General features: G+C 52.3%; 1 protein-coding gene across 1 annotated transcript in view; it reads right to left on the bottom strand.

Annotated features, from left to right (window-relative positions):
- Positions 1–25,547, bottom strand: part of ABTB2 (ankyrin repeat and BTB domain containing 2) — a 207,571-nt gene that overhangs the window by 12,872 nt on the left and 169,152 nt on the right. The window contains exons 4-9 of the mRNA XM_055281951.2: positions 9,028–9,180; positions 7,946–8,111; positions 4,938–5,027; positions 4,298–4,399; positions 2,298–2,394; positions 1,723–1,858 (exon numbers count right to left, since the gene is read on the bottom strand). Of these exons, the coding sequence (XP_055137926.1) occupies positions 1,723–1,858; positions 2,298–2,394; positions 4,298–4,399; positions 4,938–5,027; positions 7,946–8,111; positions 9,028–9,180 (744 nt within the window). The remainder of the gene's footprint in view (positions 1–1,722; positions 1,859–2,297; positions 2,395–4,297; positions 4,400–4,937; positions 5,028–7,945; positions 8,112–9,027; positions 9,181–25,547) is intronic.

Genomic DNA, 25,547 nt, shown 5'->3' with positions numbered 1-25,547 from the left:
CAGGCCAGGGGTCCAAGGATCACCAATCCCCATACACCTCCGAGAGGCAGGGCAGGGTGCAGGGGAACCCATCCTTCTACCATCCCGGTATTGCCGAGAAGCCATAGACTTCGGGGCTGAGCGAGCTGTGCCATCCTGGCTGTGTGACCTTAGCCAGGTCACTCTGCCTCTCTGAGCCCTGACTGCTTTGGCATCTGTATTACAGGGTGTCACTATATCACATTTTCCCTGGGCTCATGTGAGGCTGATGTAAAGTGTTTAAATGCAGAGCCTGAAACACAGCAGGTCTTTCTAAATAGCAGCTGACTATGCATGTGAAAGTGTCTAAAACACAGGAAAAGCCCAGTAAGTACTCATTTGGTCCCTTCATGTTGATAAGGATGAACTGAAGATGGATGTCACGTAGAATTTGTTCATATTTATGAATGAAGACACAGAATGTTAGACCCCACGGAGGACGCTCCCTGTGCTGCTGCTTTTAGCCTCATGAGAGCCCACACGCATCACCATCATAGGCGATGGATCCATCTTGCTCAAGGCCACTCCAGGTAGGGGTACAGACCCAGGACTTCTGGCTCCAAGACCTAGGCTCATTCTGTCGCCTCCTGTGGCCTGGGGCTCTGGGATGGATGCAGTGTGGGTGGGGCTGCAAGGTTCCCGGGGGCTGACCTGCTCCACGGCCACCCCACAGACCCTCCTCATACCTGCCAAGCCCATGGCCTGGAGGTGCCCTTCCAAAGACCCAAGGTCCCTCCCAAGGGCTCCTCCTCACGTGTGGACTTGCTAGCTCAGGCAGTTTACAGAGCACTTGTTTGGGCCAGGCACTGGCATGTGAAGGTGAACTAGCCATGGTGCCTGTCCCAAGGGTCCTGTGCTCAGAGAGACAGGCAGATGAGCAGGCAGGCAGTCTCCACACAGGGCGAAGAGGCCTCCATGGGTGATGCAGGCACTGGGTGGCGTGGAGCGGCCTAGAGGTGGTGATGTGGAAGATGGTGCCTGGAGAGTGAGGGCGGCTGGGATGGGTGAATGTCGGGGTGGGCTGGAGACAGCTGGAGAGAAAAGCATTCTAGGGGAGGGGACCCCAGCCAGAACATGAGCCTGGTGGCAAGAATGGTGTTGGGGAATTGGAAGTAAGTGTCCTGCCTGCCAGCCCTGCTTTTCCAGCCCCGTTTCTGCCCTGTAATAACCCCTTGTCTGGTCTCCCCTTGCCCCTCCATGCTGCCCCTGACTTCAGCCTGCTGCTGTCCCGCCACACCCCTGGGCAGGCCTGGTCCCCACAAAGCAAACTCTACCATCTGCACCTGGGGCAGGGTGCAATTTTGCACCAGGAGCCTCTGCACAGCTGAGCCATAGGCTATTTGGACGCCCAAGGCCACTTGGGCACTGGAGGACCACCAGCAGGCGTGGGAAGCAATGTGGTCCTGAGTGGGCTCTGGCATCTGCAGAGTGGCGTCTCACTGGGAAATGGGACAGTCTGCCCTGGGCGTCGGGAGGCCCAGGCTCCAGTCCCAGGTCTGCCAGGAATCAGCTGTGGGGCCTCTCCCATCTCCGGCCCCTGTGTGGGCTAAACTCCCCCATGTTTCTGGTTTACTAGCACACAGGCCCCCTGTTTTGGGAAAGGTCTCCGGGCCTAGCTCTTCTGCCCCATCGGGGAAACTGAGGCTCCTGTGAGCTTATTTCAGTGCCGTCATGTCACACAGGGCTGGAATCCCGGGCAGGTACCTGTGGCCGTGGGCGGCTGAGTGGCTGAAGCAGTTCATGTCCTCGTGGAGGGAGGAGCCCATGCCGTGGGCCTCCAGCACGCTGAGGAGGGGGTCGGCGCCTCGGCTCAGCAACAAACTCACCAGCTCGTAGTTCCCTGAAAGAGAAGGTGGGCAGCACGGAGGACACTGAGATGGTGGCCGCCAGGGCAGCTGAGGCGAAAGGGAAGGGAGAGCGGGATTCTCGCAGCTCTGAGTGCTGGAATAAATCAGTAAACCCCATGCTCATCTGCATTTGGTGGATGAAGTGGAGGGAGAGGAAGAAGGCTGGCTGTGCCCTGCCCCTGCGCCCCCTTCCTGGGTCTCCAGAGGGAAGGGCCTCCCTGCCCTGCTGGGTCCTGCCAGATGCTGAGCCCAACAGAAACTGATGGGTGGGGCCGGGGGAAGCCCCCCAGTGGCCCAGAGAAGGGGTTTTAAGGCCCCTGCACGGGGTCTGTGTGTGCTAAGGAGACCCTTGCACGTCCAGCTACATGCCTGGCCAGGCTGGGGGGCACTGCAGGGAGGGGTAGACAGAGCCTCTGGGTAGCAGGTGCCTACCTGCCGCAGAGGCCAGCTGCAGGGGCGTCTCCGCGTAGCTGTCCTCGCCACCGTTCACTGCTGAGCCCTCCACCTGGGCACCAGCATCCAGCAGCAACTGCCAGGGGCACAGAGGAGGAGGGCACTGCTCAGCATGGCAGGGAGCACCTGGGAAGGGCCAGGGTGCTTTGGGGGACAGGGCCTTTACTTCTCTCCAGGCATGTGACCAAGACACAGTTCACCCCAGCAGCTGAGGAACTGGAACTTGAGAACTCCAGGTTATCCTCAGGGCTCAAAGTTTCTAGAATCTTCAACTCCATTATTGCGGCCCGGGACCAAGCCCCTAAGCTGTGAGGACCTCTGAGCTTTTTCCGTCTTTCAAATGCTTTCCCGTGAACTGACTGCAGCCACCTTGCTGAGAACGCATGTGGATGAGCAGCACAGAAAATGTTGCCTCCAATCTATGGGGTAAACCGCGGCTCTGGGTGGCAGCACGTGTTGGAGTCAGAAGGAGCAGGGTGTCAGTGCTGGCCACTGGCCAATGAGTAACCCCGGGCAGGTACTTCAACTCCCAGAGCCTCAGTCTTCCTCATCCACAGAATGGGAAGAGGGGCCTGCTTCCCTTAGGCTTCTCGTCTGAGAGGTACAGCAGGTACCCCCAGACGGCAGGTGGTGGGGCTGGAGCAGGAAGTCCCGGTTTAGGACAGCAGAGGGCCTCTCCCCATGCTAGCAAGGGCGGGCTTTGACAGAGGACAGACGGGGCAGGGTTAACAGATACCAGGCAGTTCCAGATGAGCCGGTCCTGGCTCTGCCTTGGGGCAGAGGTGGGATCTGCATTACTCCAACTGGTGACTTTCAGCTCCCATTCCACCTTCCCTGACCAGCTGTTCTGGAGGGAGCAACCTTCCAGCCCTCCCAGGCTCCTGAAGACCGAACCTTCCTCCAAGCATGCATGGCAGTCTAGGGGAGCCCAACCGCCCTGTGCCTGGAGACCAGGAGTGGAGTTCAGGCTGACCTCTCAGTCCCACGGACTGTGGCATGGGGGACGGCCATCACTGGAGATACAGCAGTCAGAAATCAGTCACTCCCTGCACCAGTGCCAAGACCGTGGAGGTGGGGGCCTGCTCACTGGGGCAAAACTAGGCACAGATCCAGGCAAGCTCAGGGCACAGCCCTGCAGGCCCAGTCTGAACTGAGGTTGGGATTTTGCTCTGGTCCTTATAAGGCAAAGGTGGCAGGATGTGGTGGCCAGTGGGTAATGGCCACTCACTGAGTCCTTGTGATAGGCTAGGGCCGTGAATCAGCCAGACACAATCCCTGCCCTCAGAGGCCTTGCAACCTAGTGGGGAGCGAGGGTGTCACACTAACTCCCTGGAAGGGGTGCCATGAAACCCTGCACATGCCAGTGATCTGAGGACCTGGGAGTAAGTGCATGTGGCTGGAGCCCCTGCTGGCATGGGGAGCTGCTCTGCCCACTTCTGCTTCTAGAACCACCACCTGTCCCCACGGCAGCACAGCTACCTGAGCTGAGGTGGGCAACCTGTGGCTTGGCTCGACAGGTGAGCCGTGCCAATCCGAAACCTCTCTCAGGAACTAGGGAGGGGACAGAATTGCACAGACCCCATGATATAGAGCTGGCCCTGTGGGAGAATTCACGAGGGAGGAGCAAAGGGAAGGGTTGGAAAGGCGGCTGGAGGCGAGAAAGCTGAGTGGGACTGGGACAGCCCCCAGTGTGCCCGACACGAAAGAGATAGAGATGCTGGGAGGGCATGACAGGAACCTAGTGCTGCCTGGACCTGGGTCTCGTTTCCTAAAATTCCACTTGTCCTTGCACTAACCCCTTTCGTAGAGGCAACTCAGGTGGGCTGCTGCCCTATCCATCAGGTGAGCTGGCCTCAAGCAGTGCCTTTGGGATCTCTGATTCAGGGCACCTGCCCACTCAGCTGAGGCTGGGGCTGTGCTTGGGGCCCAGTTCACCTGGTAAGCTGCGGGGGCATGGTGTTCACCTGGCTGGAGCTCACCTGGACCACAGAGATGTGTCCATGCAGCACAGCAAATGTCAGTGAGGTCCAGTGCCGGCTGTCGGGGTGGATGGAAGGGTGCCTGGGAGAGTTGCTTGGAACCTGGAAAATACCACAAATCATCTGTGTTTTCTGGGCACCCGAGCGAAGGGAGTCCCCTGCAGGGATGGTGAACTGGAGTTAAGTGCTTTCTACATTCGATTGGTAATGTTTGCCTGGAGCACAAAGTGGACAAGGTTCAAAGAGAGGATAGGTGTTTAATTAGCAATGTCTGCCCTGGGCAAAAGAGGGCAGATGGGGAGTGCTTTATGCTTCAGAGGGAGGCAGAGCTAGAAGTATTTGGGGATGGAAGGAATGGCTGGAGATTAGGCTGGTAAAGGAGAAAGATATCATGAAAACAGAATCACAGCCCATCTCTCCACTCAACTCCCGCTTCAGTCCACTCCTTCTCAGACAGAAAGCCCAAATCTTGAGGAGACTTCCCTGTGCTAACGGTGGCCTCTGTGCGTCTTGTCTTTCCAGTCTTTTGACACACATCTACTCAGCTGCCCAAAACATCATGCCCAGCATGTTTGTTGGAGACCTCGGAGTGATCCCTGCTGGTCTAGGGCCTGGGAGCAGCTCTGTGGGGCTTCCTCACCTGGATGTCCAAGTTTGCCCCGGCATCAATCAACATCTGGACCATCGCTTCGTCCCCAGCAGCGCAGGCGTACATCAGTGGCGTCATACCCTGAGCAAATCAAATGCACGTGCTGAACTGTTTGCAAACAGAACACAACACCACGTACCCACAGGCCTCTGCCCCAGAAACCACAGATCGGGCCCCCTCACCACCCCAGCCAAGCATCCTGTGCTCCCCCAGGCTCTGTGCTTCCTGGGCTGCTGGGCACAGGGCATGGGGAAGGTGAGTGGGGGCATTGCCATGAGCACTGCAGGACACTGGAGCAGGGCCCAGCACAGGCCGTGCAGCTAGGCTCGGTGCCAAGGCCTCCTCTGCCATGGGGAGCTGTAAACTTTGTACATGTCATTTGCCCTCTCTGTGCCTCAGTTTTTTTCATCTGTAAATGGGGAACCACAGCAGTATCTTATCTCCCTCAAAGGGTTGTTGTAGAGTGTGGATTAACATGTACAAAGAACTTAGTTCAGAATGAGCTTACCTTGATTAAGAGCTACCTAACTAAAATACCAACAGCACTCTCACGGCTACTATGCCATACAGCCTCATAGCCGCCATCCCAGGCCCTGTGCGTGGAAATCACTGTGCTGGTGATGAGCATGCAGCATCTCCCTCCATCATCGTAATACTCCCATTCTCCCCATTTTACAGCTGAGGAGCAGAGAAGGGGAATTAACTGCCCAAAGTCACACAACTAGCGAGAGGTTGAACTCAGGGCAGGACCCAGGCCTCCATAAGCTGTGAAGCCCAAGCTTTGCACCATCTCACAAGACGGTAAAGGAGGCATTTGACTTCCACATCTTCTGCTGTTGAGCAGTTCAGAGCATTCCTGCAAGCTGAGTCCTGCTGTCTCCCTGGGTTAGGTGGGCAGTTGGTGGGGCCGCCTCCCTGGCTGGGAATCCTTCTCTGTGGCTGGCAGCAGCAAAGGCAGTGCAAACTGTTTATTCCATGGCTGGATCCCAGCAAGTGTTTGTCTGGTGTCCCGTGATGTTATTTATTAGGATATTTATGTGTAGACAAGATCTCCTTACCTCATAAATCCTTGCCAAGTGGCCAGAGATAAAGCAATGGCCTGAGATTCATCATGGGGTGAGAGGGCTGTTTACCCACAGATCATTCTATAAATACTAAGGTTTAGGGAACAAACAGGATTGAGCACTTAGACAAAGGCCAACACCACAGAATAAGAATTTGGCTTTGTTTCATCTCCCTGTGGACAGACTTGACTTACTTTTTTCTCCACACATCTGTACACAATTTGGAGTTTAAACCAAATGATGGGCCCTGTGAGGAGACACTGCTTTTTCCTTGTCCCTGTCCCCACGCACTCCAGACATATAAAGAGGCCAAATAAGACCAGGCTGGCTCGCAGATTTCAGGCATCGTCATCATATCGACAGCAATACGACTACAATAATCATCATATTGGCAATAAAAACCGGAATGAACATTTACTGAGTGCTGACTACGTGCTGGATGCAGACTTCCCCCTAACCCTTTGTGTCAGGTGCTACCATCCCCCATCTTAGAGGGGAGGAAACTGAAGCGCCTCAGGGAGGCAGAGTAACTTGTTCAAGATGCTACAGCTCTTACGTGGCCACTAAATCCTGGGTCTGTCTGAAGCTAAAGTCCATGGGCTTCCACACTGTGCTGTTCAAGAAGGAAGACTCCACTGGGACAAAAGCTCCCACAAGCCCGGGAACCTGTGTGGATGGAGAGGCCCCCACGAGATCCCACAGCAGCCTGTCACCTGCCACTGCCCTCCGGAAGCCCAGTGCTGGGCCTGTGGTCCTTCCCCAACCCCTGGCCCGGGTCCACGCCCTGACTGCCCCACCCCACTCTCCTTATGTCCCTTTCCCTGGAATCCCTTCCGGACTCCTCTCTGCTCCGTCCTCATCCTGCCCTCCCCGAGGCTCGGCTCAGCCGCCTCCAGCAGGAAGCTTCCCCTTGCAGCCCGTCGCATCTGTCAGAGTCCACCCTGGCCTCATGGTCTGCCTGGAGTTTCATCACAGGCTGCACTGTGCCGTCACCTCATCTGAGAACACTGCCTTAACTTGCCACTGTCATCTAACTCCCCACGCTCTGTGTGGCCTTCCAAACCCCACAGTGCCCTTCCGCACACAGTAAGTGCTCTCAGTACAGTGTCAAATAAACACACAGGATATTCCACAGTGGTGGAGAGGCTGGGTCCGGCTGCTCAGATTCTCCACCCAGCTCTGCTCCTTACTAGTGCTGTGACCTTAGGTAAAGCAACCTCTCTGTCCCTCAATTTCCTCATCTTTACAATGGGGAAAATAATAGTGCTACATCACAGGGCTGCTGTCAAGAGGAAATGAGTTAATCTACGTGAAGCACTTAGAACAATGCCTCAAACATAGTAAATGCTATATAAACGTTAGCTGTTCACAGCAAAAGTAAAAAACAAAACAGATGCGAAACTCAAGTTAAAGCCTATCTAGAACGACACCACCTCCCACATTTCCTACCCATTTTCATGCTTCATTTTAGTCCTCAGCACTTTAAATTAAATCCTCTACATTTTACATGTCTGTGTTTCTTCTTATCTGTCTCCCCCACTAAAATGGTATCTCCATGAGGACAAGGGTTTCCAGGTCCTGGCAAGTAGTCGGCACACAATAGGCCGTACTACAGGGTTAGCGATCGTGTACCCAGCTGGAGATGAAGCTCACTCTCCCAGACTCGTTCCTAGCCTTGCATCACCTGAAACAGTGGCCAGCTGTCCAGCCAGGGAAGCGGAAGCCACATGACAAAGTTTTTCCAAGGGGTACTAGAAGTCTCCAAGCTGACATTCCATGTGACCAGGCAGGGCAGGATTCAGGGAGGTAGCCCGCCTCTTCGAAGCACAGAGCTGAGCAAGTCTCAGGGTTAGGACAGAGGGCCGCCAATGCTGGGAGCTGAGAATTCCCAACTCTGGTCCTCGTGCCTGTCTTTGTGGAGCTCTCAGGACGTACCTGGTCATCCATGGTGTTAACCCCATCCGGCCCCAAGGCCTCGATGGCTTGGTTGATGAGGTCTGTCCTCCCACAGTTGAGCATGCGGAAACCCAGGTCCTGGTTGAATTTTTCAGTAGCTGCTCGGGCATCCAGCCTCCGGAAGGAACTGAAACAGTGTTCGGGTCTGCCCAGAAGAGACCCAAAGGTGCGTGTGACTGTATGTAGACAGCAGCTTTCAGTGATGTGACACATGTGTGAGGCTTACGTGTGGAGTGACGATGAGGATGGGTGGGGAGAAGTCCCAGGGAATTATGATCAGATCAGCAATTACTGTCCCCATGATGTTCTGTCACATGAAGAGCACACATTTCTCCTTTTCTATAAGTACATTAAAAAACTGCTTGGGAGGCAGGTGCAGTGGCTCACACCTGTAATCCCAGCACTTTGGGAGGCCAAGGCAGGTGAATCACTTGAGGTCAGGAGTTCAAGACCAGCCTGGCCAACATGGTGAAACCCCATCTCTACTCAAAATACAATAATTAGACAGGCGTGGTAGCATGTGCCTATAATCCCAGCTAATCAGGAGTCTGAGGCAGGAGAATCAATTGAACCCAGGAGGCAGAGGCTGCAGTAAGCCGAGATTGTGCCACTGTACTCCAGCCTGGGCAACAGAGCAAGACTCCATCTCAATCAATCAATCAGTAAGTAAGTAAGTAAGTAAGTAAGTGTTCTGAGCCCTTGTTGCTTCAACTGGCAGAAAACAAAGACTCATGTAAAACAATCTGTTATGGGTCTGCCCCAAGCAGGAAGCAGCTCCCACCCAGACTCATGCCTCAGCACAAGTTTGTGTTGAGCAGGTTGCACTCAGCCTATAAACGGTCACCATGGCCAGGTTTCCAGTCAGCAGCCAAGGTCTACAATAGATCTGTTCCCATACTCAGGCTTGGCCTTTGCAGAGGAGACCCTTAGAGCAGCTCAAATGTGCTGCAGTCCCTGCTCTCTGACCCCCTCCCCAGCCATCTGGGGAAGAAGCGAGCAGAGGGGAGCTGCTGGGGGCAGGTCATGGATGCCGGGGCCCTCCCCTCCTCCCTGGTTCATACTTGAGCTGCCGAGGTTCACAGTCCAGACCAGGCAGCAGCAGCCGGGCCGCCTGCCGGATGTCGCCGCTGTCCACGGTGAGGCTGCGGCGGTGCTCTGCGTAGGTGATGGCCACTCGCATCCACTCCATGAGGGGCGGCAGCAGCATGAAGGGCCTGTGGGGCAGCAGAGAGAGGGTCAGGCCTGGGGTGGGGTCCCTGCAGGGCAGCAGAGAGAGGGTCAGGCCTGGGGTGGGGTCCCTGCAGGGCAGCAGAGAGAGGGTCAGGCCTGGGAGGGTGCTCCTGGTGGGGCAGCAGAGAGAGGGTCAGTCCTAGGGTGGGGGGCTCCCTGCTGGGCAGCAGAGGGTCAGGCCTAGGGGGAATGCTGCCTGAATGGCAGCAGGAGACTCTTTAAGCACACACATGCTCACAAGTGGCAACCAAGGCTGATCACCCCTTGCAAGGGACCTGCTCCTTCTGCTCACAGAGACCCCGACTGTACCTGCAATGCACAGAAGGAATTTCCGTCACGGGCCATTAGCAGAACCTGAGGGCCCTCAGGTGGCCCAGGGAAGGAGCAGTTCCCCAGTGTGTGGAATTGGGGACCTTGCCCCCTCCAAAGAGTTCAGTCAGGGTCCCCAAGTGTTCTTCTCTGCAGAGGGGAGAGGCTGCACAGCTAAAAGTCTCACAGACCCAGGTCCAAACCCAGGGCTGCCACCAGCAGGGTCAGGTCACCATCCCCTCCGACAAGCACGCCTGAGTCTGTTTCTCCATCTGTAGCATACATGTGACACCTCCTCATCGAGGCTGTCATGAGGCCAAATGGGATGACGCATATTACGCTGTTGTACAACATTAATGACCACTCCTTCCTCACTTGGCACCTAGGCCAAGGTGGGCTGACACCACTTCGTGTGCCAGGCCAGGGTTGCCCCCAGTTTGGTGCTCAGGAAAGAGTAGTGGCCTCGGCCGGGCTCGGTGGCTCACGCCTGTAATCTCAGCACTTTGGGCAGCCAAGGTGGGCGGATCACGAGGTCAGGAGATCGCGATCATCCTGGCTAACACAATGAAACCCTGTCTCTGTTAAAAAATACAAAAAATTAGCCGGGCGTGGTGGCGGGTGCCTGTAGTCCCAGCTACTCTGGAGGCTAAGGCAGGAGAATGGCGTGAACCCCGGAGCTGGAGCTTGCAGTGAGCTGAGATAGCGCCACCGCACTCCAGCCTGGGCGACAGAGCGAGACTCCATCTCAAAAAAAAAAAAAGAAAAAGAGTAGCGGCCTCAAGTCCCACAGGGAGGAATGGTACTAGCAGGTCCGAGTATCAATCACTAAGAGCCCACAAAAGCAGGGAGAGGCGGCGGCAGACCTAGAGCTGCAAACTCCCGGGGCGCCGCGCATGAGGCCCGCTCTGTGCCACCAGGGGACGCCATGTGCACAGCCTTTGCTGGGCCCTGACTGTGGCTCAGGCCGCGCCCGCCCCTGCCCTCGGCGAGCGGCTCAGATTAAGCCAGGGGGGCGGGGACGCGTTTCTGTCCTCTGCCAACTCTGGCAAGGCTCCGTGTTGAAGCCCCCTCAGGAGACCACTTCGCCGTCCAACAGACCTCCCCGCCGCCGAGGGGCCCGGATGGCAGTCTGTGGCTTCATGACTTCGTGGGACACTCACCTGCTCTGCCCAGAATGGACGGAGCTCTTTCCCTGCTCTGTCACAGGAACAAGGCAGCCCTGGAGCCCTGTCCCTCAGTCATGCTGTTCTCTCTGATGACAGCCCAAAAGCCTCCCAGCTCCTGCCTGTTCCCAGCCCCTCCCGATGCCACTCTTGTCCTTCCTTTCAAACTAAGCCAGGGAGCAGGCAGGCAGCCAGGGGCAGGCGGCCAGGCCTCCAGCCACCCCAACTCCCTCGGGGCTCTTGGAGCGTCCGGCCTGTGCGGTCACTGTGGTCTCTCCCCTTGACATGCAGCTAAGTGCTCCCGCCAGGAAAAAGATGTCCATTCTCTCTCCTTGCTAGGAAGTAAGCCACCTCCAGGGAGTCAGCCTGGGCTGCCCTCAGAACCCCAATCTCAGGTCTCCAAAAGCTCGGGTCATCTCCAGAGTTCTAAAAGTTTCTTCTCTCCTTGAGGACAAAGAATGCTTTTATTTTAAAAACTGGCAAAGAAATATAAATGCTCCTTGACTTAGGATGGGGTTACATCCCAATAAACCCATAGCAAGTTGAAAATATCCTAAGCGAAAATGCATTGAATACACCTCACCTACTGAACAGCCTACCTTAAACATGCTCAGAACACCTACATTAGCCTACAGTTAGGCAAGATTATATAACCCAAAATGTATTTTATAATAATGTTGAACATCAGTGTAACTTACTGAATACTGTATGAAAGTGAAACACAGAATGGTTGTGTGGGTACCCGAAGTAGTTTCTACTAAATGCATATCGCTTTCACACCACTGTAAAGCTGAAAAATTGTAAGTTGCACCATCATAAGTCAGGGATTTTCTGTAATCAGAAGTGATCTTAAAGGTCTTTCCTTTGGGAAGGTATTCTGATGTTCTGGTTCTGTCATTTCCGAAACTATTCCTGGGTTTGAGCCACTTAACTGGTCCACTGAGTGTACCAATCTGTTTGAAGGGGAGGGCCACAGGCCAGTCAAGCCTCGCTATCTCTGGCCCTCAAGGACTCCCAGAACCGAACCTCACCCTATCTCCTGCCGTGGCTCACCCCTGTTACCAGGACACACCACCAGCACTCATGGACCTCAGGCCCACCCTGCCTGCTCCCATCTACGCAGGAGAACGAACAGCTCTCACCCCTGCTTGTCTAGATCCTATTTATCCTTCAAGACTCCATTCCAATGCCACCTACTTCAGAAGCCTTCCCAGATTCTCTTTCCCCGCCGCACAAAAAAGGGGGGGCTGGGTGTGGTGGCTCACGCCTGTAATCCCCAGCACTTTGGTAGGCTGAGGCAGGTGGATCACAAGGTCAGGAGTTCGAGACCAGTCTGGCCAATATGGTGAAACCCCGTCTCTACTAAAAATACAAAAGCCGGGCATGGTGCTCGCCTGTAATCCCGGCTACTCAGGAGGCTGAGGCATAAGTATCGCTTAAACCTGGGAGGCGGAGGTTGCAATGAGCCGAGATCGCGCCACTGCACTCCAGCCAGGGTGACAGAGTGAGACTCCATCTCAAAAAAAAAAAAAAAAAAAAAAGAGAAATATCTTCCTGCTCTGAGATCACTGAGAACTCTCCTTTAGAGCAATAGCCATGAATGCATGTCATCTTCCTAACCAGACTGTTCCTTCTAAGGACAGGAACAATGACTTCCTCATCTCTGTATTCTCCAAAATATGCCCAGCCTGGGGCCTGACATGGCAGGTCCTCAATAAATGTTCACTGAAGCCAGGCCTGCTGGCACACGCCTGTAGTCCCAGCTACTTGGGAGGCTGAGGCAGGAAGACAGCTTGAGCCCAAGAGCTGGAGGCTACAGTAAGCTATGATCGCACCACCCCACTGCAGCCTGGGAGACAGAGAGAGACCGTCTCAAGAAAACAAACAAACAAAAAACAAACAACAAAATTATTAGTAGAAAGTTTTGCTGAGTGACGAAAAGTATGGATGAACATCAGTAACTTACTATAGTGTACCCAGGTTTTCAGTTATGGACCAAGTCATGTTTCTGCCCAGAAAAGAATGGTGTATAATCTTCAAGAGCCTAGTGTTGACTCATTAGAGTAGGAAGCTGAGATTCTATGGGGGGAACTCGTGTAGTCCAGGAAGAAACAACAATCTATTCATGAATTATCCCTCTGTTTATAAGAGTTCCCTTAAACATAAATGCCCAATTCCTCCCAAATATTTTTAGATTTCACGATTCTTATATTACAGGGCTGGAAGGCAAGCTTAGAGACATGCTTCTATGTATCAGTCCTTCTGATTGCAGGAAAAGCCTTTATTTCAACCATCAGCATTGGAGACTGAAGTGTAAACAAAAAGATAATCCGTGGATTTGCCAGCCGTTCTTCCCTATTGTGGCCAACAGCCAAGACAAAGCACCACGTGTGGCTACCAAATCTCTAAGAGGGCATCTCCTAGCTGCACTAGGGGAAATCCAAGAGGGAATTCGGGAAATCATGAAGTCTAATCAGGTGGCATCTTTGTTCATCCCCCTGCCTCGTGCTCCTTAGAACTCAGCACTTGAGAAAACCCAGTATTGATAATCCTGGTGGGTATACACTGGGGATTGGCTCATTCAGCCCTCACTTTACCATCTTGGCTGGCAAGGTGCAAAATTAAAAACTGCATTTCCCAGACTCCTTTGCAGCTGGGATTCTGGAAATTAGGTTTTATCATTAAGATATGCTGCATGAGATTTGGTAAGTGAATGGGAGGCAGAGACTACCTTTGTGTTCCCTTTGTCTGTTTTTGCTAGCAAACCAGGTCATGAAAACTGAGGTTTTTTTTGTTTTTTTTTTTTTCCTATAGAACATTCCAGTCCAGTTTCCACCTATCTGAGGCTTCAGAGGCAGTGGTAGTGATGGTGAAATGATAAAAGCAATAGCAAAGCCTTTTTTTTTTTTTTTAACCTCCCACCTCAGCCTCCCAAATTGCTGGGACCACAGACATGCACCACCATGCCTGGCTAATTTTTTGTATTTTTAGCAGAGACGAGGTTTCACCATGTTGCCCAGGCTGGTCTCGACTCCTAAGCTCAAGCAATCTGCCAACCTCGGCCCCCAAAATGCTGGGATTACAGGCATGAGGCACCGTGCCTGGCTGCAACGCCTTCTGGATTCCAGCTTTACTCCTGAACTGCAGCTCCAGAGGTGGTGTTCAAACTCACAGTTCCAGGCGCTGTCTCAGGGAGCAGTTCCCCTAATGGGCGAATTCGTCATTCCTGGATGCTCAGCCTACACCCTGCTCCACGAGCTCCTCCAATGATTCTGTGAACCCCCAACCCCCTGCATTAAATCATCTCCTGCTTACAATACCTAGAATGCTGCTTCCTGAATTGAAAACTGATTAATACTTTCAATATACAGAAATCTATATTAGCCCTCTGCCTCTGGGGAGGTGGCTGGTGCCCACATGTACAAACAAGGCTGTGCCGGCCCCCAAACTGACCCCTTCAGGCCTTTCTCCTTGGCCTACCTACCTCCCTGGCCTGGAATCTGTGGGAAGGTAAAAAGAGAAGTAATTCATGGACTTTCTCAGGAACATGTCTTCCATGGGCTGTGGGTTCCAAGCTACTGTTTCCTTCCTGGTAATTCCATGGAGTCTGCTGGGCAGGCTGAGACGAGCTGGACCTGCATGTCTGGCCATTCTGGAAAACCCCTCTAAAAACTCCCATCTGCAACAGTGTGGCTGTGTGCGAACTGCAGGGTGAAAGGGCCTGAAGGAGCAAGGCTGAGAATGACTGATGTGTGCACTATCCTCAAGATCCCAGAGAAGTTCTCATTCCCTGCTTATTGCGTATCCCGTAGGCCGCGCTTGGCCGTTCCATGCCCGAATGCAGATATCTGCAGGGCCAGAGCCAGGAGACCGGGTCGGGGCTGAAAAAGCTCCCTTTGTTCAGCCTTTCTGCCTGCTGAATTTTTCCTTAGCTGGATCTGATACCTCAGAATAGTGGTTCTCAATTGTTTCCCTGGTCTCAGGACCCTATATATACTCTTAAAAGTTGGTCGGGCATGGCAGCTGACACTTGTAATCCCAGCACTTTGGAAGGCTGAGGTGGGCAGATCACTGGAAGTCAGGAGTTTGAGACCAGCCTGACCAACTTCGCAAAACCCCATCTCTACTAAAAATACAAAAATTAGCAGGGTGTGGTGGCACACACCTGTAGTCCCAGCTACTCAGGAGGCCGAGGCAGGAGAATTGCTTGAGCCCAGAAGGTGGAGGTTGCATTGAGCCAAGATCACACCACATCACTGCACTCAGCCTGGGCGACAGAGTGAAACTGCATCTCAAAAAAAAAAAAAAAAAAAAAAATTACTGAGGACCTCAAAGAGCTTTTGTTTATGTGTGTTATTCTACGGATATTGGCTGTATCAGAAATTAAAACTGAGAAAATGTGAAACATATGAACACACAAGCTCATGTCCCATTTGCCATCCGAGTGATGACATCACGATATCACACAGCTTCTAGAAAAGTCTCCTTGATACTTGTGAGAAAACAAGAATGAAAAGGCAAATAACTTTTGTTATGAAAATAGTTTTGGCCCTGTGGACTCCTGGTAAGAGTCCCTGGGACCTCACGGGTCCGTGGACCACACTTTGAGAACTGTTGCTGTGGAAGACCACAGCTGATGGCTCAGACAAAGCTGGTAGGGGCTGGCAGGCGGCACTGGCACGGAGCTGGCATTTCGCCCCTGGTGGCACACGGTCTGGTGAATCCTAAAGTGGTGTATGGCTTGCATGCATGCTCCTGGCAAAGGGATCCGAAGGTCCTAGACCCCTTCCCTGTGGCATCCTCACTGGGAGAAAGTTCTAGTTTCTTTTATACAACTGGACTTGCTCTATAACCTTGGGCAGATCATCATCCCCTGTGGGCCATATTTTATATTAAAGAAGAAATTGCCAAAGTTCGTGGTTTTTAACTCCTTTCATTGTGAGGGCCCTTTTGTTTTTATTTCACAAACTCCATATGATAGTAGCTGTACCTACTGCATGGTGACCAAGGGCACGGACTCCCGAGGGAGATGGCCTGGGTTGGAATCCAGTGTATTCCCAATGAGTTCAGCTATGTGGGTCTATGCAGGTTACTTCACCTCTCCCGGTCTCAGTTGTTCCATCAGCAAAATGGGTATAAATAATAGGACCACCTCACAAAACAGCCAGGAGCATGCATGTAAAATACTTAGCATCATATTTGGACCATGGTAACTTCTCCATAAATGTTAACTGTTATTACTAGTTTAGTGTCTGTTGACAGAGAAAATATATAATAGCAAAAAGGGCTATAGGAATCTGGTTCTATTAAATGCCTCAGCTCCAGCTTTCTGAAAGTCCAGCCAACTCTTTGCCCTCCCCCCACAGCAAGTATAAACATGTAAAGCCTGCAAAAGTCTGCCAGCAGGCTGCCCACCACCCACTCCATCCCAGCTCATAAAACAGAGAAAACAAATGCAACCACTATGTCGAGTGTGAGCTGGAAGCTGTTTCTGGCAGTGCAGCCTCTTGGCCTTGGCAGTGAAAAAACTCACACAACGGAAGGGGCAACAGCAAGGAACACAGACCCAGAGGCCTTGGGTCATGAACGTGTGTGGTGGCGAGGGTGGGTGAGCAGAGAATTACTTCAAGGGATCAGCAACCCCTGATCTGTCCTCAAATGCTGCAAACAGCCCAAAGGCCTAACCTAAATACCGTCACATACATACATGCAGACAAATCCCAGAGATGGACAAAGCCACTTAAAAAGGTCAGTGGCTTTCTGGTAGCATTTGTCTTTGTATACATAAAGGGGAGCACACGAAGTAGGCCAGTGGTAATGGGTCTTTTTATACGAGAAGCATGGGAACTCCCTGACCACCTCCTCTCATTGCTAGAGGAGGAAAAGGAAACCGAGAGAGGCTAAGCGCCTTGCTCAAGGTTACACGGCCAATTCAGCTGCAATAGGGATGCTAGACCCAGGTGCCATAACAGTCTCATCTACCGTTAAGTTAATCATACAGGTGAGCCTGATTGTTCAATCCAAGGGTCTCCTAAGGCTCCTCAATGGAACCAGGACTGAGAAAGCTATTTTTCCCCCTTTAAAAAATGGAAGAGTATAAGCTTCTTAAGGCCTTGGTTTGTTTTGTTTTATTTTGTTTTGTTTTGAGATGGAGTCTTGCTCTGTCACCCAGGCCGGAGTGAGGTGGCACGATCTTGGCTCACTGCAACCTCCGCCTCCGGGGTGCAAGTGATCCTCCTGCCTCAGCCTCCTGAGTAGCTGGGACTATAGGCACACACCACCATGCCCAGCAAATTTTTGTGTTTTTAGTAGAGACAGGGTTTCACCATGTTGGCCAAGATTGTCTCAATCTCTTGACCTCCTGATTCGCCCGCCTTGGCCTCCCAAAGTGCTGGGATTATGGGCGTGAGCCACCGCGCCCAGCCAAGGCCTTGGTTTTAAGAGATCCCTGTAGCCTGGAAAAACAACAACAACAACAATCTTGTTGCATTCAGCAAGCATGTGATTTATTGGGATTACAGTCCTATAAGCGGTATCTTAACAACATGGAACAGGAAACCTCTCCAGTTTCCAGCTCAAAGCACGCTCCGTTCTTCCCTGGGGTAGGCAGGGGCCTCAGAGTAAGTCAGGTTGGCAGATGGGGCACAGGCCTGTAACCAGAGGCCACATGACCCGGGGCCCAAGCACAGGCCCCAGGTCTCTGTTCCCATCCTGGCAGGCTGAGCATATGAGGCCAGCAGGTTTGTGCCCTTCTCCATCCACCCAGGAGGAGCTGGATACAAAGACTCAGGCAGACCCTGGACACACCCACAAGCTAAGAAGGGCCTCGAGACCAGGCCCAAGCTTAGCTCTGGGAAGACAGGGTGGGTATGAGCACACAACGTTCTGGGGTGCAGGCCCGGCTCCCAGGGCTGGGAGGTACACTGTGCCACAGGCTTGCTTCCAAGAGAGCTCTCCATCACCCGTGGCCTGCCCCACCTGCAAGCACCCTGGGAGTCCAGGAAAGGACAGGCAAGAGATGACGATCAAGGGAGAGGGTGGCCCCCGTGGTTCCCACCTGCAGCCCTAAATTCTTCCACTAACTTTGCCCCACCTTCAGTGGGAGTCAGAGCCAAGCACTGGGGTTGAATGGGGTCACATTCCCCTAGACTCACCCTTTCTCGTGGATCGTGCCGTGAAACACAGTGCTCCCACGCCCCTCCCTGTCTTGTCTGGGCTGGGGCTGGGGGTGCCAAGTGGCACCGTCAGGAACTTGCAAAGATGCCAAGCTTTTCCTAAGCAAGTGACGGCTCCACAAACAGTCTTCTTTGGGAAGGTCAGGGCTGGCTCTGCAAGGCCAGCAATGAGGCCCTCACCATAGCTTCCCTGAGATTTCCACACAGCCACCATGGCCTAATACCAAGCCACAACCTCCATGTAGGATAAAAAACCAACATCGTCCCGCTAAGTCAGATTTCACTCTGCACAAAAGAAACATTTCTAGTCCAGCTCACATCTTGTACTCATTATTTTTCTAGAACTGCTGGGTAAACCAGAATGGTTTGGCGTGGCTTGGAGGCAGAGTGGGCATGGTTCCCTCTTCGGACCCCCAGCCTCATCTCCTCCAGCAGCCAGGCTGCCTCTGAACCACAGCTGAGCCCACAGCAGAATCTCCACTTGTGCCCAGGTGACTTCTGCTTGAGGTGGGGCATTGGGCTCTCTGGGGGGGAATATACACTTTTCCTATTAAAACTCATCTGGTACAGATTAGAGGCACTAGACGAAGCTTGCCCAGATACACGTAGGGATAGAAATTTAGAGCCAACCAAGTCATGACTAGCTCTGGGTGACTTCCCTTGTCTCTCCCCAGGGGTCGCCCTTCAGGTCTCCACAGGAGCCTGAGAGTTTGTTAGCAGTGAGATGGGAGGTCCACCATGTGACAATCAGGGCCTCCAGGAGTAATAGAAAAATGCAAACAGCTAACATTTCTGGAGCGTTTACTAAGCAGCTGCCACAGTGCCCTGGACACCTAGTGGCTCATCTGCTTCTTAGAGCTGCCTGATGTAGTAAGTACTATTATTATTTCCTTTTTATACATGGGGAAACTGAGGGCCAGAGAGGTGAGGTCACTTGCCCTATGTCATGCACCTGCCAAGGAGCAGAGCTGGGATATGAACCTGGGCAGTGTCCCTGAGTCTAAGCTTCTAAAGACCACATTCCACAGCCACTCAGATTCTTCACCTGGTGCTGGCCCATCTCCTTCATCTTAGGATGATGTGTATTAGGCACAGTAACCACAATTTGTCATGCAAACTGGATGACTTTTTTTCCTTTGAGTCAGAGTCTTGCTCTGTCGCCCAGGCTGGAGGTGTAGTGGCACAATCACATCTCACTGTAGCCTCAACCTCTTCTGCTTGTGTGATTCTCCTGCCTCATCCTCCCAAGTAGCTGGGACTACAGGTGTGTGCCACTAGACTCGGCTAATTTTTGTGTTCTTTGTAAGGCGAGGTTTCACCATGTTGCCCAGGCTGGTCTTGAACCCCTGGGCTCAAGCCAACTGCCTACCTTGGCATCCCAAAGTGCTGGGATGGCAGGCATGAGCCACCGTGCCCAGCTGGATGACTTTTGAGAGGGAAAAAGGGAGCTACCACCAGCACTGGGACTACCGGGTGTAAATCAGAACTGGGCTGGGCACGCCAGAACATATGGTCATCGTACTGCCCTCGGCTAGAGAGAATGCCCACAGTGGCCTGCTGCCGGGCTCATGCTGTCTGCAGGCAGGGGGAGGTGCTCCTGGTCACCCCCTCAGAAGCAGGCCTCCCTCTGCCCTCCAGCACTCAGCCCTACCTTAGTGCCTGCACAGCCCTCGTCCAATTTGCAATGACTCGGTTGGCATGGTTTTGTACGGTCTCTCCTCTGGACTGTATCTTCTCTGAAGGCAGAGGCATTTTTGCTCACTGATGTTTCTCCATCTCTCCGCACAGAAGCTGGTGTTAGAAACTCCATTTTTGAATTTATAAACACAAGGCACGTTTCTCACTCCTGGAGGCAAAGTCCTCCAGCTGCTAACATGGTTTCAGGGGCTGCTCTTACTCCAGGATGTATTTTTTTTAAAAAACAAAAACAACAAAACAAAACAAACAAACAAAAAAACAGGGGAGTTTCCCTCTGTTGCCCAGGCTGGAGTGCAGTGGTGCGATCAAGGGTCACTGCAGCCTCAACCTGCTTGCTGGGCTTAAGCGATCCGCCCACCTCAGCCACCATGCCTGGCTAATTTTTAAAAAGTGTTTTTTTTGTAGAGACAGGTCTATGTTGCAGGCGTGAGCTGCCGCGCCCGGCCTCCAGGACTGTTCATGAAGGGCTCCAGAGCACTCTAACGAAAGGGGGAACTGCTTCGTCTTTAATTCCTAGAAGCTTGAGCTGGCTTGGGTATTGGCAAAGAGTTCTTTTCAGAGAAAAAAGGAAATAATTCCCCAGTAAAAAGACAGCTATTTCACAGGAGAGTGTTCCAAATGCAACAACTTCTTAGGGGAAGCACGGCAGCCCGGGGCCAAGGCGGCTTCTGGGAAGGCAGCTAGGATGTAGGGATGGAGCTGTCACCAGGAATAGGAAAAGGTGGCTGTGGTTCTGCAGATGTTACTGTGTCTGAGCCTCAGTGGAGGGTACACAGCCGTCTGTCCTTGGGAACCAGGCCTGGTTCCAGGGCAGCATCTCGTGTGGGTGAGATGGTACAGATTCCAGCAGAGACTGCGCGTGGGCCTCCATCCCTCCTCGCTTTCCCACACGGCAGGGAGGGCTCCTAGCCCTGCAAGGCCAGGACATCTGCCTCATTTCTCAGGCCAGAACTCCCCAGCATGGCTGCCCCAGCACAAGGACAGGCAGCTGGTCCAGCAGGCCGGGGTCTCAGTGCTTCCCACACCCTTGGGTGGCAGGTGTGAAAGCCGGCATCTCTCCACCTCACTGGGAAGCAGCTCCCAGGCCTACTGGCTACACCCCACCCGTGGGGCTCACTGCAGCCATGTGCCAGGGACCCACTTTCTTCTCCCATGAGCGGTGTTTGTGGTGGCTCACCAGAGACCACGAGCTCTTTCACCACATGGAAGCCAGACGGGTGGGGACCTCCAACCTGCTCCAACATCCCTCCCTCCCGAGGGCACCTGCCACCACCCATCGGCCTCTGCCAAGAAAGCAGACCTGGGAGGACCCCGAGGTTTATCCTATCTGCTGAGCTGCGGGCCAGGGTTGGGGGACTTTTGTTTAGGCTCTTGGGATAGGTAATCCTGTTTGGATTCAGCTAACTGTAATCACACAGCACTCACCTTCCCCAACTCTCACAGTATAAGGCAGAAAGATGACCCATTCAGACTGTCAGCTGAAGAGTTTCTAGAAACTTCTAGGAAGAAGCAGAGGCATGAGGGCTCCTGAAGCCTGATATGAGAGTGAAATTCTTGACTGGCAAGCAGCGTTTTGACCTGAGCTGTTGATGGGATGGGGGTCATGGAGGGGTGGTACACTCCAGCCCAGCCAGAGAGAGAGAGGAAGAGACGGTGCAAGCTCAGAGGACAGGGCCTGACCCTGCTTTGTGCATCCACATCCCAAGGGCAGCTGCAGGGAAGGCTGGCATTGGCTTCTGAGCAGCAAAGCCACCTTCCTGAGATGTGCTGAGGGCCTACTGTGTGCCAGGTGGGTGTGAGATTGCATATGTTACTTCTGAAACAGCCACCCTGCAAGGGAGATATACTTATTAGTCTGCATTTTACAAATGCAGAAACAGCCTTTGAGAGGGTAGGTCACATGTCCAAGGCGACATAGCTAGACAATGGTGATCAGTCTGGCTCTAAAAAACCCCAACCATTCTGAATGGTCACTGGAGGCTGGAGTGGGGTTGGGGGAAAGAGGGGGGTCAACAGGTACAAGTTATAGTTAGACTGGAAAAATAAGTCCTGGTATTCCCTTACACAGTATGATGACTATAGTTAATAATAATGTATTATATGTTTCAAGACAGCTAGAAAAGAAGATCTTGAAAGTTACCACCATAAAGCACTGATGAAGGTTTGAGGCGATGGACACGCTAAGGACCCTGATTTGATCATTATAGGATGTATACATGTATTTCACCATCATATTGTACTCCATAAACATAAACAGTTATTATGTGTCAATTATAAACAACAACAAAAACCCCCAAACCACCCTGGGGGTCTTTCAGGATACCAAACTGCAGGCATGAAATGCTCTGAGCCCTGGTGGGTGGAAAGCTGGGAGGAGGCGTGATGGAGAAAGGCTCGCCTTGGGGCCCACAGCACCGCTCTGCCCAACCTCCAGCTTTTGCTCTCGCAGCCTCGTCAGGCCCTGAACTTGGCCGGGAACAGAAGGCTGGGCTCCAGTGCCTCAGAGGGTGCACCCCAGGTCCCTTAAGAGCCCTTTCCCCCCAAATCCACAAATATTAAAGCAGTGAAAGTAGGGAGGGGCAAGTCACAGACAGCTGTCAGGGCGGCTGTCTTGCAAAAGGACAGAAATCCCAAGAGCTGCCTGGCAGGCAAGTGAGAGCACGCCAGGAACCAGTCGGGCTTGGCTCCAGATTCCACCCAGCTCCTGTCCTCCCCCCATCCTGAGGGTCTGAATGCTCTCCAGCTTCGCCTCGGAAGCAGGCTTCTTTAAGAAAGCAAAATCAATTCCCTTTAGAGTTGGGAATTCCCTGCATTGAGAATCCTGGCAAGACTGCAGACAAAGGGGATTGTTGCTGCCCATGTTACAAAAACACTCCAAATGAATGAAGCTCCCTGGGCCCGGCAGTTCCCAGTCTTCTTTTCTGTGAGGACCGGTGGGTCCAACAATGGGACAGGAAGTCCCATGCAACAGCCAGCCCTGGGGGGTGCTTGTCAGAGGCCAGGCCAGGATCCTGTCCTGTCTCTATCCCTGTTATGTGGCACTGACACTTCCTGCCCCGAATCCCTGGCTCGCTCCTTCTCGGATGCTGGGCAGACGCCCACCCCCAGGCCGGCCTCCCAGAGCCAGCCAATGCCGAGAAAGAGGCCCCAAGTAGCTGAGAGCAAGCTGCCCACACCGCTCTGGGAAAAGGAGGTGCTGATCGAGATCCCCGGCTCCGGGGTCTCACCCTCTCCCCTCCTGGGAGGGGAAGGGATTTACCGCTCTGAGCAATGTGAATTCACTGCATTATTATTATCACAACCGACCTCCATTCCTGAGCTGAGATCTGTCTCTTACCAGCTGTGATGGTGGGCATGCCTCGGACCTCCTCAAGGCCTCAGTCTGCTCCCTATAAACGGGAATGTAATAGTTTCCTCCAAGAGCTACTGTAAAGGCCTGTTAGAGAGCTGTGTACTAAACAAGCTCCGTAAACTGTAAAACTTTGTCTAGATGCTTCCAGCCCATGTAAAGATAGATCAGGTCTCTTCCAAGTTTAACCTTCAGCAACCACAGTCATTGCACATAGGCATTATGGCTAAACCAGCAGGCGTGGGGCCAGGGACATCACCAACTTTAAAGAGTGACTGACAGTCGGCTTCGTCTTTGATCCCATAGGTAAATGGAATCCAGTTTGTAGAGTTCTTTGAAATCCTTGGGTAGGTTGTGATAAGGCTAAATTTTGTAGATGTCCCTGTCCAAAATGGGCCTCATTTAACAAGCCATCTGTGATGTGGTCTTCCTGTCTACCTTATCTTCTTTGCCTTGTTATTTTTTTGGTGAGATGGGGTGTTGCTCTGTCACCCAGGCTGAGTGCAGTGGTGAGATCATAGCTCACAGCTGTCTCGAACTCTTGGGCTCAAGAGATTCTCCCACTCAGCCTCCTGAGTAGCTAGGACTACAGGTATGCACCACCATGCCCGGCTAATTTTTATTTTATAGAGATGGGGTCTCACTATTTTGCCCAGGCTTGTCTTGAACTCCTAAAGTGATCCTCCCACCTCGGCCTCCCAAAGTGCTAGGATTACAGGTGTGAGCCTCTCATCTTTCTCACTCACCTGGCTCCCAGCTACTGTGAGGGCTGAGTTAAGATGGACTGAAGAGCAGGGACTGAGGGAGGGAGGGATGGATGAGAAGGAGAGAAGACATGCATGCTGAGAAGATATGATTTTTGTTGTTACAAATGTTTTTGGATTCTTGTTCATCGAACACAACGTGGTCTTTTGGCCTTCATGCAGGCTTATGGTAACTGATTATTCAGATAATAGCAGCTGCCATGCACAAACACCTTACTCTCTGCCACATCCTTAACATGTAGCTACCTTATTCGCCCCTCACAAAAAATTCTGGAAATATTTCAAGTCATTTTCTATTTCAAGCAACGGAAACCGAGACTTGGCAAATCACATAACTTGCCCAAAGTCACACGGCTAGTAAACGGCAGAGCCGGGACCCCATATCATGGCCTTTTTAACTCCGAAGAACCCAACCATTAGGTTCTACCACCTATTTCATTAACGTAACAAAATATTTAACTGCCTACTATACATGCCTGGGACTGTGCTGAGGACACGGCAGGAACAGGGCAGACCGAGGGCACTTACATTCCGGAGGAGTGGGGAGGGAACAGACATGAGCAAGGTGACTTCAGATAGAGGAAGGTGCTCTGAAGGAAACAAAGAGGGTACAGTGAGGGAGGTTCCTGGCAGTGGAAAGGAAGCTCCCTGTGTGCACTGTAGACTGTGAACAAGTCCCTTCAGAGGCTAGTGGATGTGCCAGCCTGGGGAATACACGGAAACAAGTACTTAATTCACCCAATAGCTATTCTTATTTCATTTACTTCCATTTTGGGTAAACAGATGGAAATTTAATGCACAAAAAGGGGGAGAGGAAAGGAAAGAAAAGAGCTTAACATTGCAAATCTTCTTGAAATGGTATTTAAGGAACTCAGAAGTCAGTAGCATAAAGCTACCACTGCCATCATCTCTATTATTTGATAAGAAAACACTTTCGCAAGCTGAGCAAAAGATTAACGAGCCCACTTCTTCCGACTGAACACACAGCCTATCTGTGGGCATGTCTTCTTTATGTAAAGTGCTGTCTGAGGGAAACATTCTCCCTGCTGCATCTGGAATGGAACAAAGAGGTGCCTCGATGTGGTACCTCACTCGGATCAGGGCATTTCCCCACCTTAGGAAGCAGGCACAGTTCAGATCTCTACCTTCTGCAGGAGGAAACGGAGACTCTGAGAGGTAAGGTGATTTGCTTGGATTATAGAGCCAGAAGAAAAGAGCTGGGGTTTGATCCTCATCCCACAGCGGCTCAGAGGATGCACTTCTTTTTCCACTGGGAAACCACTGACCTACAGCTTGACCTTGAAGCATTTGCCTAGATAAACAACAATCGGCGATGACTTAAAAAACCAACTGCTGGTCTGAGTGCTGTGGTTTCTACAATTGATCGATCACAACCAGTTACAGACTTCCTTGTTCCTTCTCCACTCCCACTGTTTCACTTGGCTAGCCAAAAGAAAAGAAAAGAGAAAATAAAATAAATATATATATAATAAAAAATGCTGGGCACCGTGGCTCACGCCTGTAACACCAGCACTTTGGGAGGCTGACGCAGGCAGATCCCTTGACTCCGGGAATTCAAGACCAGTCTGGGTGACACAGCGAAACCCCGTTTCTACAAAAAATAAAAAAATTAGCCAGGCATGGCAGAGTGGGCCTACAGTCCCAGCTACTCAGGAGGCGGAGGTGGGAGGATTGCCTGAGCCCAGGAGGTCGATGTTGTAGTGAGCCGTGATCACGCCACTGCATCCCACTCTGGATGACAGAGTGAGACCCTGTCTCAACAACAACAACCACTCAACTAATTTTTCTGTTTTTAAAGTGTAGGTCCATTTCTGTTATAAAATTCGCGCTCTGAAACAACAAAAGTCCTTCTATGACTCTTGCTGCCCAAGC

Source organism: Symphalangus syndactylus, chromosome 6, assembly GCF_028878055.3.
Source record: "Symphalangus syndactylus isolate Jambi chromosome 6, NHGRI_mSymSyn1-v2.1_pri, whole genome shotgun sequence".
In the NCBI taxonomy this organism is placed as follows: domain Eukaryota; kingdom Metazoa; phylum Chordata; class Mammalia; order Primates; family Hylobatidae; genus Symphalangus; species Symphalangus syndactylus.
This window is presented reverse-complemented; position numbering and strand designations above follow the sequence as displayed.